This window comes from Manihot esculenta, chromosome 1 (assembly GCF_001659605.2).
Source record: "Manihot esculenta cultivar AM560-2 chromosome 1, M.esculenta_v8, whole genome shotgun sequence".
Classification (NCBI taxonomy): Eukaryota; Viridiplantae; Streptophyta; class Magnoliopsida; order Malpighiales; family Euphorbiaceae; genus Manihot; species Manihot esculenta.
The window spans coordinates 23,299,903-23,315,346 of NC_035161.2; the positions used below are offsets into that span (position 1 = coordinate 23,299,903).

The 15,444-nt window shown below is 35.8% G+C and overlaps 1 protein-coding gene across 1 annotated transcript; it reads right to left on the minus strand.

Moving 5' to 3' along the window:
- Nucleotides 1-11,678: 11,678 nt before the first annotated feature.
- On the minus strand, nt 11,679-13,498 carry LOC110629046 (NAC domain-containing protein 43). The gene is made up of 3 exons (XM_021775893.2): nt 13,189-13,498; nt 12,810-13,078; nt 11,679-12,704 (listed from the first exon to the last, which is right to left on the minus strand). Exons 1-3 carry the CDS (start codon nt 13,358-13,360, stop codon nt 11,907-11,909), a joined length of 1,239 nt encoding a protein of 412 aa, XP_021631585.1. The 5' UTR covers nt 13,361-13,498; the 3' UTR covers nt 11,679-11,906.
- Nucleotides 13,499-15,444: the final 1,946 nt, after the last annotated feature.

The following is a 15,444-nucleotide window of genomic DNA, read 5'->3' on the forward strand; positions in this document are numbered from 1 at the left end:
TTTCTTTCATACATTCTATCATACACCAACTCAACCTGTGCATGCACTGATCATAAACAGAACTATAAACATTGATCCCTCTGTGGGACCTCATCAATGCCCCCAATGGGTGGCATAACATGTTGAGTTGGTTAAACATAATCATCAATAAACATTAAGATCATGTATCAACAAGGGATTACAATAAACTATGGTCAAGCACACTTCTAAACCTCAATATTATTATACATAACATAACTATTCAACTTTACATCATCTTACAATTTATCATGTCCACTTCCTATCTATTACAAACATATGACTTTACTCTTCTTGACTTCTCTGTCTAGCCCGTACCTGCAATCCTGGGGGATTAGGGAAAAGGGGTGAGCTACTAGAGCCCAGTGAGCAGAATAATAGAAAACAACATTTAAAATCTCATGCCATCATGTAATGCAACACATCACAACAAATCACATCTCGGATGGTATTGTCACCAATAGTCCTCTACATTCCAAAGTGCCGGGACATAGAATGGGTACAACCGGTCTTTCTCTTAACATAACATATCATAACATACCAATGTGCCAGGGACGTAGAATGGGTACAACCTGGACTTTCTCTTACATAGTGCCAGGGACGTAGAATGGGTACAACCTGGACTTCCATACCATATCATGCCGTGACATCATCATACCATATGAGGACTAAAGGGTCATCTAATAACCAATCCACATCAACATCATAAATGCAATGCAATATATTCGTGAATTCTAATGCAAACAACCTAATTCATCACATGGCATTCATGATGCATGAACATGCTAGAAACTTTATCATTTATTTGCTTTAAATCGTAAAGGTTTATTCTACTCACCTCTTGGCTAGCTCTGGCAAAGACTGAAGCAGCTGACTCACTGCTGGGGTCCTCGGTTCCTCGGGTCCGAACCTACACAGGTGGACTCAAATAAGGGACCAAACAACTAGAACATAACTCTAAAAACATCCCCCAAAAACCCCCTAAAACACCTCAAAACAATCATGCAAAAACATGCAAAGGAAGACTGAACAGGGCAGGTTCGGCGGCACCTTCGGCGGTCGAAAGTCCCTCCAGAGCCGAAACTCAGGCAAGTTCGGCGGCACCTTCGGCGGCCGAAAGTCCCAGACAGAGACGAAAGTCTCTTTTCAGGGGCAACTTCGGCAGCCGAAAGGCTTGCCTCCCCAGCCATGTTCGGCGGCCGAAAGTCCTTCGGCTGCCGAACCTGGTTTCTGCCAAAGGGCAGAAACTTGGTTCCCTTTGCACAAAAACCTCTCCTTCCCATTCCAACATGCATATAACTCATTCAAATCATGCAAATATACATACATTGGCTCCTAGGGGCTTCAAACTATCTTAAACCCCAACTACAACACACAACAACAACACATTGCTCAAAAACACAACAAAATCTCATAAACCTAACCATAAGCTAAACATGCATTCTACCTCATAGATCTTACATAAAACTTACTTAAAACATGCAATGAGCTTAAGATCGGCTCTTACCTCTTGAAGATCGAGAGAGAGACGACCTAATCTTGGAGATGGGAGATTTTCACTTCCTTGGGTCTCCAAGCTCAAAACTTGGAAAATCTTCAAAATAAGATGAAAACTTATGAAAATCGTGAAAGACTTGAAGGAAAAAACTCAAGATCGGTGAGGGGCGGCAGAGAGCTCACCTTGGCCGAAAATGGGGAAAAAGCTCGCCCGTTTTCGGCTAAGGGACCCTTTTATAGTGGCTGGCCAGGTCACGTTCGGGGGCCGAACGTGCCTCCGCATGCATGCCATGTTCGGTGGCCGAACTTGAGGTTCGGCGGCCGAACCTGGTCTTCCCTCACTTATGCCTTCGGGGGCCTAAGGCACACCCAAAATGCTTGCATGTTCGGCGACCGAACCTGAGTTTTCCTCCAAGGTTGTTTTTATTCAAAAACTCATTTCCTCTTTACTTAAAATCATCAAAAACATTAAAATATTTCATGAAAACATGGTTTTTACCCTTCTAGAGGTCTCCGACACCCGAGATTCCACCGGACGGTAGGAATTTCGATACCGGAGTCTAGCCGGGTATTACACCTATATCTTAATTATATCATTTTTGTGCAAATCCACGCTCATAGTTACTTGGGACACATAAATTGGAAATCTCATTGTCTCTTTTTCTATAGCACTTGCAAACTTGAGTACTTTCATATTCAAAGTTTTAACGAATCTCTTGCTTTCAGAGATTCAGGTTTATGCTATCCATTGGATTTCAACTAACTAATCCTTTCGTTCATCATCAAAAGAAATTTCACTGGTTGCTTTTCCACTTGTTATAAAGCAAATTTTTCCCATCATGACATACATAAACTTTTGTTTTTTTTTTTAATTTCACTATTTATACTATCATTGTAAATTCCATTTTCAATGTCCGGCATAACGCAAAAAGGAATCTGGACAAGTTGTTGAATAGCAAAAGCCTAAACATCTCATTATGCACAACAATCCAGTGCCACTGAATAGTTTTGGAAAGTCTTTTGCCTCCCAAGTGCTTTTTTTTTCTTTGCATATTCTCTCTTTGCTTTGTATTAAGGAATTACATTTTAAAGTTTATTATGTATATGTTTGCAAGGTTTAAGAAAAGAGTGTTTGGTTCTTGAACAAACGAAAAAAAAAAAGGCTTAGATGAAAGAATTATCATCATCGTCAGGTTGATCTAAGACATGAAGGTAAGTTGATGCTTTGATCCCTCCTTATTTTTAAGTTAATGTAGTGGAAGTACAAATCACTGTGCAAGGAAATAGGACATATGAATAGGAGATTTTTATGCCAATTAGACTAATTATAAGGTGGTGAGCTGAATAAAAATATAAAACTATTCAACACGTTGATTCTTATACATGGATCCTAATCCATGTCTATGCATAATAACCTAAGACTATTATTTGTATGACTAGTCTCTAATATAATCACATGCATTTAGCAAGTACTATATTAAGGATTTCATGGTCTAACTGTGTACCTTATTTGTAGAACCAAAATGCTCTAAATACTAGTTCAATGAGAGTTTCTACAAACTAAATACTAAAACACTTTTTCACTATTCTAAGTGTTTTTTTACTTAAATGAATCTTAGATTTTAGAACATATATAAAGAGTCAAGGATTACATACCCTTCATATTTAGCCTAAGAACATTTCCCTTCGTAAGCTTATATCTTTTTGTAAGATCATGTCCCTTTGTAAAGACATGTCTTTTCATGGAATTAGGTTAACTCACATGAGTAACCCATTTCAATTTTCAACATCTCTAACTCAAACTTGTTGTTCAACTCTCATTTCAAATTATGCAAATTTCATACTTCACAAGTAGACTGTACGACCAATGCATACTTCGAGAGTTCAGTTGCTATATATCTATTAGAATGTAAAGCAATTGATAGAGCATAGAGTAGACGCAATATGTAGTATCCTAGATTATTTATCACGTTCATATCTCTCACAAACTTTTTTCCTTATTTTCATATTCATAATAATGTATTTATCCCAAAGATAAACATAATCGACCAATCAATAAACACAAATTAATGTGATAATACTTAACGCTCTTTCTCATCTCGCAACTCTCTTAATCATAATTTAATTTATTATTTAGAAATGTCTCTTCGGATCAAATCTTTCATAATCCCTTAGCAACAATCTAAGAAAATAAGAATTAAAATATGTCTCGAATAACTGATCGGAGTCATGAGTGTACAAAATGAAAATTACTTATAATCTTTAGGGCTTTATAAAGATCAAGTTGAGATTCTTATTAAACACTTATCACATACGTGATATGAATCAAGTATCATAATATTAACCCCTTTTTTATAGAGTTTATGTCTTTATAATATTCAATATTATGCAGATGATAATTCAAACAACCTATATCTAACTCTGAGTTCACATATCTACTTGAAGTGCACACAATATAACTCACATCTGGCATTAAGAGAGATTATTTAATTTAATCACATATGATTAAATTCATTCTCGATTGCGATATTAATATTATAAAATTTGAGCTCTCTATATTATCACTCTTGATAATATTGATCTTATAACTGTTTCACCTTCATTAGTCACTTAAATAATGAGGGCGATTATCCTTGTGATAAGGTCAATCCATTATTTGTCTGACATACTTCTTAAATCTTAATATATATTTTAAAAAATATATAAAAATATATATATGAATCACAAAATAATTTAGGCATAAAGAACATTATTTTTAATAATATAATTACATGAATATCTATGCAAATCTAATGAATTAGCATGTCTATTATAAACAATCTTTGAGATAGGCTTCGTAAAGGAATTTGCAACTACATCATGCATAAATATATAATTTATATTTACTTCTTTCTTAGCAACTATCTCTCTTATAAAATTATATTTAATATCAATATGTATTTCCTTTCTATAATACTTGGAATCCTTAATATAAGCTATTATAGCTTGACTATATATACCATCACTAGTTTAAGAGCTTCATCACATATTGCCCAATAATACTAGAAATCATACTAGCTACTCAACTGCTTGTACAATTATAGATAGTGCTAAGAAATAAGAAAATGTTTATTCTCAATAGCTTTTCATACTATTGATAAATCAATCAGTTTCTGAACTTGGTTTGATATATCAATTTTCATCTCATTTTCTATTACTTTAATTATTAATATATTTTTCCTTAATAGGGCATGTGAGAGCCTTATTAATATTCTTAGATCTTCTTTATGTTGTGGGTAACTGATAAAGGACTATTTAGATTTCGTCAGGAATTTTAACCAATATCGTTTGGTTAAGACGAAATAAGGGAAAAGATAGGTTAGAAGACTAAAAGTCTTATTGAAATTTCTCAAAGATTAAAAAAGTGAGTTTCTAATAGCCAAAGGAGACTATTTATAATAGAAACAAAACCCTAACAAGTAAAAATATGAAAATACCCAAAATATCCAAAAAAATAATTAAAATGCAAAATTGACCCCTAATGGAATTTTCATATCGAACTTTGTGACAGGCCTACGGTTCTCGTCACACTTTTGAAAGTCGTGCGTCTTGAAATTTCCTTTTCGAAAAGCTATCGTGGGTCTCTATCGGACGTCGGCAGCAAAATTTAGTTTCGGTCCAAGTCTGCCATATATTCCAAGGCTAATTGCTCCATGTCATTCCCTTCCACTTGTAAAGAACTCGACCTCGAGTTGTCATCAGCAGGGTAGTACTGAAATAGATCTGCCACATTAAACGTTTTGGAAATTTTCATCTCATGTGGGAGGTCAAGAACATAGGCATTGTCATTGATCTTCTGAATGATCCGGAATGGACCAATCTTCTTAGCGGCAAGCTTTTTCTGTCCTCCACTATGCTCTTTGTAATGATCCGAAATCGGACCGCTACCGGCGCTAGGATCCAGATCGACTTAAGGTCACCGGGACCCGTTGCAAGCCTAACATACAACCTGACATACCTGATAAATCCCATACATGATCATACATTTACATAAAAACTTTAAACTTTTCATCTACCAAGCTTGACCTGCACATGCACTAATACTGAACACATAAAAACCCCACACTAGAGCCCTCATCAAATGCTCTAGCTGGGTCAACATTACATACATCAAGCTTGGTTTACATCACATTCATTAAAATATTACATAAAGATCATGTATCAAAAGGGATTAACCATAAACTCTAGGATCAAGCACAATACTAATCCTCAATACAAATTTATACAATATCTTACAATACAATACGTTACAATATCTTTCATGTCCACAACTAACTATTACATACACTATGCCTTTACTCTTGCTGACCTCCTGGTCTATCCTGAACCTACAAGCCTGGGGGTTAAGAGAAAGGGGTGAGCTACTAGAGCCCAGTGAGCAGAATAGTAAAACAGTATATTAAAACATATGCTTTCATGGAATGCATCGCATCACAAACAATTCACATCAAGGATGGACTTGTCACCAATAGCCCTCTACACATTCCAATGGTGCCAGGGGCGTAGAATGGACCTCGCTGGTCTTTCTCTTAACATAACATAACATAACATTCCAATGTGCCAGGGGCGTAGAATGGGCCTCACTGGACTTCCGTACCGTATCATCGTCATTATATCATATTGAGGACTAATGGGTCATCCAACATCCATCCACATCAACATCATAGAATGCAATGCAACATATTCGTGATTTCTAATGCAAACAACCTATTATATATCATGGCATTCGTGATGCATGAACATGCTCAAAATTTATTTGCTTTGAAACATAAAGATCCATTCTACTCACCTCAGGCTGACTCTGACAAACTCTGAAGCAGCTACCTCACTGCTGGGGTCCTCGGTACCTCGGGTCCGAACCTACACAGGTGGACTCAAATGAGGGACCAAACATATACTAACACGACTCTAAACATCTCCCCAAAAACCCCCCTAAAACAACACAAAATAGTCATAGAAAGCATGCAAAGGAAGGCTGAACAGGGCACTTTCGGCGGCAGGTTCGGCGGCCGAAAGTCCCTTCAGAGCCGAAACTCAGTCACCTTCGGCGGAAGGTTCGGTGGCCGAAAGTCCAAACTTTCGGGGGCAGGGTTCGGCAGCCAAAACTGTCTCCTCAGGCAGGTTCGGCGGCCGAACATGGTTTCGGCTGCCGAACCTGAGTTCTGCCAGAATGGCAGAACTCGAGCTTCTCTCCCACATTCAGCCAACCAAACCTTCCAACCAAACCAACTCATGCAAAAACATGCAAAAACACATCCTCAAGCATTTAGGGGCTTAGAACTAACCTATACCCCAAAAACCTCTCATTTAACAAACAATAAACATACATTTCATCATTAACTCACATAAACCCTAACACTTTACAACTAGCCTAATCATGCATCAAAACTCTCTAAAACCCCTCAAAACTTACATAAAACATAAAAGAAGGGTAGGATCTCCACTTACCTCTTGAAAAACGAGAGGAGAGATGATCCAAACTCGGAGATGGGAGAAATCGAGCTCCGGGGTCTCCAAGCTTCAAAACTTCGTCCTTAGCTCAAAAATCTTCAAAACCAAGTTAAAACTTGTCAAAACTTGAAGGATTTGAGGAGAAAATACAAGATCGACCAAGGGGTGGCGGAGACTCACCTTGCCCGAAAATAGAGAGAGAAAACTCGCCCATTTTCGGACAGAGGGCCTTTTATAGGTGGCTGGCCAGACCACCTTCGGAAGCCAAAAGTGCCTCTGCAACTCCACTATGTTCGGTGGCCGAACATGGGGTTCGGCGGCCGAACCTGGGGTTCGGCCGCCAAACCTGGATTTCTCCTCCAAAACATTTTCTTTCAAAACTCAAATTTTTTCTTCATTAAAACCATAAAAACATGTTAAAACATTTTAGAAAAACATAATTTACCCTTCTAGAGGTTTCCGACATTCGAGATTCCACCCAAAAAAAAAGGAATTCCGATGCCGAGGTCTAGCCGGGTATTACACTCTTTGCGTAAATACACCATAACTTGGTCACCGATATTGAAGGACTTGAAACGCCTATGTTTATCAGCTGTAGCTTTATATTTATCATTGGCTTCTCTAAGCCATTGTTGTACCTGTTTGAAAACATCCACGTGCTGTTTTGCCAAGTTGTTTGCTACAATAGTGTTGTGAGAACCTGTGGGAAAGGCAATAAGATCAACTGTATTTGCTGGGACTTTTCTGTACATAACAGCAAATGGTGACATCTTTGTGGAGCTGTAGACAACATTGTTGTAAGCAAATTCTGCTTGGACAAGAGCAAGATCCCAAGCAATTTTCTTATTACTGCAGATGCAGTGCAGAAGATTGCCAAGCGTGCGGTTCACCACTTCAGTTTGTCCATCAGTTTGGGGATGGGCAGCACTACTGTATCGAAATTCAGTTCCAAGACATTTCCATAAATTCACCTAGAAATGAGCTAGAAACTTCACATCCCTGTCAGAAGTAATGATTTTAGGGACGCCATGTAAGCGAACAATCTCATGGAAAAACAGTTTTGCCACATGAGAAGCATCATTAGTTTTCTTACAAGGAATGAAATATGCCATTTTGGAGAATCTGTCAACAACAACAAAAATGGAATCAGATCCACGTTGAGTACGTGGAAGACCAAGAACAAAATCCATAGACAAGTCCTCCTAAGGATGTGCTGGAATAGGTAGTGAAGTGTATAAGCCTGTATTCTGCGAATGGCCCTTCTGAGTTTGACAAACTGGGTACTTTTGGACCATCCGACTTATATCCCTTTTTAATTGTGGCCAGTAAAAACGCTCCTCCAACCCAGCAATAGTCTTGTCATGCCCCAAATGACCACTCAAACCTCCTCCATTGACCTCCCGAATCAGCTTTTTCCGCAAAGAAGATTGAGGGATGTACAACATGTTCTCATTAAAAAGAAAGCCATCATGTACCAAGAACCCATCAGCAGGCTGGTGAGTCTGAACTCTAGCCCATACATCAACAAAGTCATCATCTGTAGTATACAAATCCTTCAAGAATTCAAAACCCACAACCTCTTGATTAACTATAATCAATAGAGCAACCCTCCTACTCAAAGCATCTGCCACCTTATTACTATGGTCAGCCTTATGTTTGATGACATAATGAAAGGCTCCAAAGTAAGCTGCCCATCGAGCATGCATCTTATTCACATGTTTTTGAGTTTTAAAATGGATCAAAGATTGATGATCTGTGTGAATAATAAACTCTCACCCCATCAAATACCGCTTCCAAGTTTTAAAAGCCCATAATACTGCATATAGCTCCTGCTCATAAGTAGACCACTTCTTTCTAGTTTCATTCAGTTTTTCACTAAAGAATGCAATAGGCCTTTTAGACTGTGACAACACTCCACCAATTCCAACCCCACAAGCATCACATTCAACCTCAAATAGTTTATCGAAATCGGGTAGAGCAAGAATAGGGGCAGAAGTAAGCTTATCATTAATATCTTCTCCCTCCTTGATCCGAACTTTGTGATAGCCACTTTTAAGGTCAATTTTAGAAAAGACTTTAGACCCGGATAGTTGATCTAGCATGTCATCCAATCGTGGAATAGCAAATCGATATTGAACCGTAATTTTATTGATGGCCCTGCTATCTACGCACATTCTCCAAGTCCCATTTTTCTTTGGAACTAGTAGGGCAGGTACTTTGCAGGGGCTAATGCTTTCCTGAATATGCCCCTTCTTCAGTAATTCTTCCACCTGTTCTTGGAGGATTTCACTCTCCTTTGGACTTATCTTGTAATGAGGCATATTCAGTAATTTTGATCCAGGAATGAGATCAATTTGATGTTGGATATCTCGTAGAGGTGGAAGCTTGGATGATTCCTCCATTATCTTAGGAAACGCCTTCAACAGCTCTTTGACGGGTGGTGGTAAAGAGGGTGCATCCTCCATTGTATCTTTTGCTCTCACCAATAAAGCCAGTGTGCCTCTGGATTTCTCAACTACGCCTGATAGCCTCTGTACTCCCATGGAAACAGCAACAACAGTCTTCCCTTCCACTTTAGAATGTTTCGCAGAACCGGAAGGCAAGATAGTAATCTTCTTTTGATTCCACGTGAACATGTATGAATTCTCCTTCCCCTTATGTAAAGTATCAACGTCGAATTGCCAAGGGCGACCTAGCAAAATGCTACAGCAATCCATATCCACAATATCACAATTAACAGGTTCAGTATAAGATTTACCGATCGAGATAGGCACGCTGCAGATTCTGTTGACCTCAATTGTCGGACTTTCCTTAATCCATCCGACTTTGTATGGCGAAGGGTGAGGCTGTGTAGGCAACTGCAATTTCTCTACCAATTGCTTAGCTATCAGATTATCACAACTGCAGCTATCTATAATTAGCCTGCAAATTGCCTTTTCTACTCGACACTTAGCCTGGAAAATCTTCCTCCTTTGTGTCTCATCATTCTATTTTGTTGAGCATAAGATTTTCTTCACCACATAGGTGACCTATATATTTAAATCTGCATATGCTTTGTCTAGAAATAAAAAAGCTACAATTAAATATTTAATGATTAAAAGTTAGACTGAAACTCTGATTTTCAATTTGTTTAGTCATTGTAACCTATATATTTGAATAATTCCTTCTAGATAAAATAGAGTTTTTCTTTTAAATTCATACGTAAAATTTCATTTTGATCTCTTAATTCTTTTATCTTTTAAAAATAGTTCAAATTTAACCTAAACTTGAACCAATAAAACTAATTCAAGAAAAATTATTAGTCTCTGTAATATAGACAAATTCATTAATTAATCTTTTAATTTTAAAAATATATTAAAATATTTTTAAATTTTAAAAAATTAATAAATAATCCCTTCATTAATTTTAACTATTAAGTGTTGTAAAAAATATTTTTGATACAGAAAAATTAATTAATAAACACTTTTACAAAGATAAAAAATCAATTAATAAGTTTTTTTTTCATATTATGAAAATTAAATAGTAAAACACTTAAAAGGATAAAATTAACAAAATGACTAATTAATAAATTTTTAAAAGTTTTGGAGCCACTTTAATATATTTTTTAAAATTAAAAAACCATCTATTAATAAGTTTTTCATATTACAAAAATTAAATAATATTCCTTAATTAATAATTCACTATGATTGTGAATTTCCATATTGAAGTATATTTTAAATTCTTTGCACTGTTATATAACTTTAGATTTATAATTCAAAAACCTATAAACTCATCCAAATACTTCCAAAATACTTCCAAAATGGCACATCAATTATATATTATTAACACACCTAGATTCAATAAATATATCATTAAAAAAATTATACTACATATCAATTAATAAAATTTTATTATTTAATTAATTCTATTATAAATCAAATTAAAGATAATCAAATTGACAATTTAAAGTTATTAATTAAATTAAATATAAAAGCTAAATATTTTTTATTAAGTAATTAAATTTTAATGATTAGTTGTTTGAGTATAACCAAGCTCAATGAGAAGATTGGTTAGGTGAGTCCTCATAAATGCTAAATCATCTTAATTAGGTGCCATAAAAATAACTGCTAATTATCTTGTTACTTAGTTATTTCAAGTAAATATATTACACACAAAATATATATATATATAATATTATTTTTTTAAATTATATATTAATTATAGTTTCGAATATTTATGGTCTTATTTGATTGGGGTCTTATCTAATTGGAGTAATTCAATTAGAAAATTTCAAGTTTGCAGAGAAAACGTAAAAATTGTTTCTGTTTAATTGATATTTCTTCTCTATTTTTCAAGAAATTAATAGCTTCACGAAGGAAAAATAACTTAATTATCTTTACTTTTTAGGTTTTGAGAAGTGTAATTTGAATTGGATAAATTGTATAAATAACAATAATCGGCTCAAAAGCCGGATGATTTTTCTAATTGACGCATTCCCTATATTACCATGGCAAGTGGGAATTATGATTTGTGAGCCCAATCCCCCCTTAAAGTCAACATAGAGCTATAATTAGCTTCTCAAGCTTTTTGAATATCGTTAACGAATTCGGGTAAGACCTTAGCGATTTCGATATAATTACAGATAAATAGTGCAAATCACAGCACCAAATTAACACATGCTGCATTTTCATTTACTGATAAAAATTTTTGCATGACGAAATCGTCATTAATAAGGAAAATAATACATGATAATCTTTGACAAAGCCAACCTATCTCAAATACCACTTTATTATTTTTATTGTTTATTATTCGATGCATGTGATATATATGGAGAAAGACAATGTATCTATATATGATATAACGTATACCTGAAAGGACTTTTGGAGATTCTAACGTTGTTATGGTATATTTAGACACTTGTGTTATACCGACAAGTGGCATAATGGGTTCGATGATGATGGGGAAGATGAATTAGTGAAGCTCCATAGATCATTTTCGCTACTGTAGACCTGAGAATTTGCTTGATTTGATCTATCGGAGTGCACATGGAGGTGTGATAATTGCATGCCATCATCAGGAGACAGACCAAAACTACCATTTGGGTCACTAAAGCAGGATAGTTGCTTCGATGTCTCTACTGCATGACCATCTAGCTGTGATGCCACCAGTCGATCGAAGGTAGCCCAGTCATTAAGCCCGGATTTGTTGTTTTCTTGAATTGAGGTCATGAAGCCCTTGTCTTGGCGGTGGTGGTGGTGGTGGTTGGTGGTGGAGGAAAGTTCGTTATTCTCTGTGAACATCTCATCATACGGTTGATAACAAGATTTGAAATTGCTCTCCTGATCGAAGGAGGGACTACTGACTGTAAGCGAAGGAAGGGTTGGGCTATCTAGCCTTGGAAGATGCATATAACTTTCATGAGCACCTTCACTGATGCCTGAGTTGTTAGATGAGAGAAATCTGACGCTCATATAGCGGCTGATGTTGGATTGATTCATGTGGCTTAATGATTCACTCTCCAACTTGCAAGTCTTTCCCATATAGAGAAGTAGTTGATCAAGCACCCCATCGTTGCCAGAACTAAGAATCTGGGTCTTTGAGTCCATTGAGCTTGATGAACCTTTAGGACTCCCTAGGGTTTTGTGATAGTTCTTCTTTCTAAATACACGGCAAACCACCCAACCCTCCTCAGGGATTGCTTCTCCTATTGGATTCGAATCCTGAATTCGGAAATAGTCTTTCAATACAATTTTCAAGAGAAAACTGATAAGAAAACCAAAAAAGGCCTAGAAACAAGAATTCCATACGTGAAAAAAGTGGCTTACAGTGGTCTCATGAGAGCTATCATCTAGCCTATACTCATGCATGATCCAATCAGATTTTTGTCCACGTGGAGCTCGTCCCTTGTAAAACACTAGAGTCTTCCTCAAACCAATTCTTCTGAAGCCACTGTAGATGATCTTATCACGGCCAGTGGCTTTCCAGAAGCCGGCTGCCGTTGCTCGGTTAGTTCTAGTCCCAGTTGGGTATTTCTTGTCCTTGTGACTAAAGAAGTACCAATCGTTCTGTGGTGTGGATCCTATTTTGCACTTCTCTGCATAGTAACAATTTATGCAATTAAATAAATTTGCTTAATCATCAATTTCCCATATGTTTTAAGTATTAAAATAGGTTTATTAAGAAAGGAATTAATTAAAGTAGTACCTTGAATATCCCAAGGCTCAAGCTTGTTAAGATCAACCTCACGAATGACATCGAGATCTATCTTCTCATAGGCCACCTTCTTCCTGAGGTAGTAGTGAAGAAGCTCTTCTTCAGTGGGATGGAATCTAAAACCTGGAGGGACCTGAGACTGACCGTTTATTGAAAAATTCATATCCTCTGGCGTTATAAAAGCAAAAAAGAAAAAAAATAGATAAAAAAAAAAGTCGAAACAGAAAGCTGGCGATAGAGGTAAATGAATAGAGTAAAGCAAAGGGAAACAAGAAATGAGAGAGAATATTGACGAAGTGGTGATGAGGTGGGAGGTGGTGTGCGTAAAGGGTAATGCAGTCATCATGATTTATAATGGTTGTAGGTCATGGGATGGGTCCAAATGTGCATATGAAAAGTTATTGAATCATGGCCATTAATGTACTTTGTGTAGGTCTAAGCCTTCGAGAAGAGCCAACTACCTGAAACTAGGAGGCCAAACAGAAAAAGAGGTAAGGGTACGTAGGTCCCACAAATAGGTGCTAACAGGAGTCCACAAATTCCCAAGAAAATGAATTTTTTATGTAAAATATATAATTTCACCAAAAATATAAAAAGTCCGCATTATTAATTTTTTATATATAATCTTTATTGAAGTGTAATTATTTAATCTATTTGATGTAAATTACACATTTTAAATTTTTAAGTGTTTAAATAATTATAATTTATAAAATAAAAAATATTGATAATTATATTTATAAATTTTAAGAGTTAAATAATTATATTTTTATAAAGTTTTGAGATCAAATTACGTATTAAAAGTAAAAAAAGGAGACATGCCCCATCTCAACTATGACCTATGACCTTAATATCTATTTGAAAATCACTCGTAAAATCCCAACTATATATCCTAAAAGAATATGTCATCACTCATTTACTTGTGCAACCACCTCAACGACAAAGAGCCAAGGGAGAGATGATAGGGTCGGAGGCACTGAGCTTTCATGGCCCTTAATTACACAGATGACAATGATGGACTCTGTTTTGTGGAGACTCTTTCATCAGTTTTAGTGCATCCCATCTCTCTCTTTCTCTCTCTCTTCACTTTTATCATTCTTCACACAAACTGTAGGGCACAACAGCATGAACTGACTATACACAAATTCACTCACCCTAAGTTAAAGGACCTGCCACATATAAAATATCATCCAAAATAAAACCTAACTTTAGGGGAAAAAAAACAGTCTAGCCGCCAAACGCAAATATGAGTTCAGTGGAAAGCAGCAAAAAGAGCTTTCCCATTAAAAATTTATCCTGTTTTTTCATCTTATGATCATAGGAAGATAATGATGGAATCCATTTGCTTTTTCTGTGATCTAATATATGAGGCTATTACAGCTTTTATATTAGGATGTACAGTTTTTTGGTCTCGAACTAACCATATCAAACCGTGTTAGAATTGAAAAAAAAATTGATATGATTATAAAAACACCTATCTACAATAGAATTATGGTTTGGAGGCTGTAAAAACACCCATAAGCTGGTAGCTACAATTAACCAATGAATAAAGATGATATTTTGAACGATATTTGATTTTTCTCCATTATTTAGCAAAACTTATCAAAGTTTAATCTTATGGTATTCTAATATAGATCTTCTCTATACTTAGTTAACTTATCAAAAATTTATTGTGGCGTTCTCAAAGTTGAAATCGCTTGATTATCTATATTTCTAATCACATTGGTTGGTTAAGGGTGTAATAGAACAACATTTGCTTGATTATTAATGTTTCTAATTACATTGGTTGGTTAGGGGTGTAATGAAGCAATCTGTGTTTCTAATCACATTGGTTGGTTAGGAGTCTAGTAGAGCAACCTTCACTCCATTATCTATGTTTCTAATAACATTCATTGGTTAGAGGTGTAGTAGAGCAACCTTTTGGAAGATATTTTTGCCTTGTTCTTTATCAAGTTGTGTGACAGGATTTTTGATCACGAGTTGATCTTGGATTCCGCATCAGAATCAAACTCAACTTTTTTAATTATTTGGTTCTGGTGCTAATTCTTTACCGAGAATTATATCGAAACCAAACCAAAATTATATTGAAAAATTGATTATATATATATTTTAATAATTTAATGGTATTATAGTTTCATATATAATTTTAATAATATATTTTATATATTTGATGTTGTGGAAATAAAATTGATGACGTGGCCAGAATGAAGTTGTGTTGTGATTGGCCGAAACCTGCAAGGAAGGCAACGC

What these genes read in the sequence shown, in the direction of transcription:
- LOC110629046 (XM_021775893.2), bottom strand. Translation starts at nt 13,360, where the DNA reads ATGAATTTTTCAATAAACGGTCAGTCTCAGGTCCCTCCAGGTTTTAGA. An exon ending in TGAGCCTTGGGATATTCAAG is followed by an intron (nt 13,079 to 13,188) that starts GTACTACTTTAA and finishes GTTACTATGCAG; the next exon opens with AGAAGTGCAAAATAGGATCC. An exon ending in ATAGCTCTCATGAGACCACT is followed by an intron (nt 12,705 to 12,809) that starts GTAAGCCACTTT and finishes TTCCGAATTCAG; the next exon opens with GATTCGAATCCAATAGGAGA.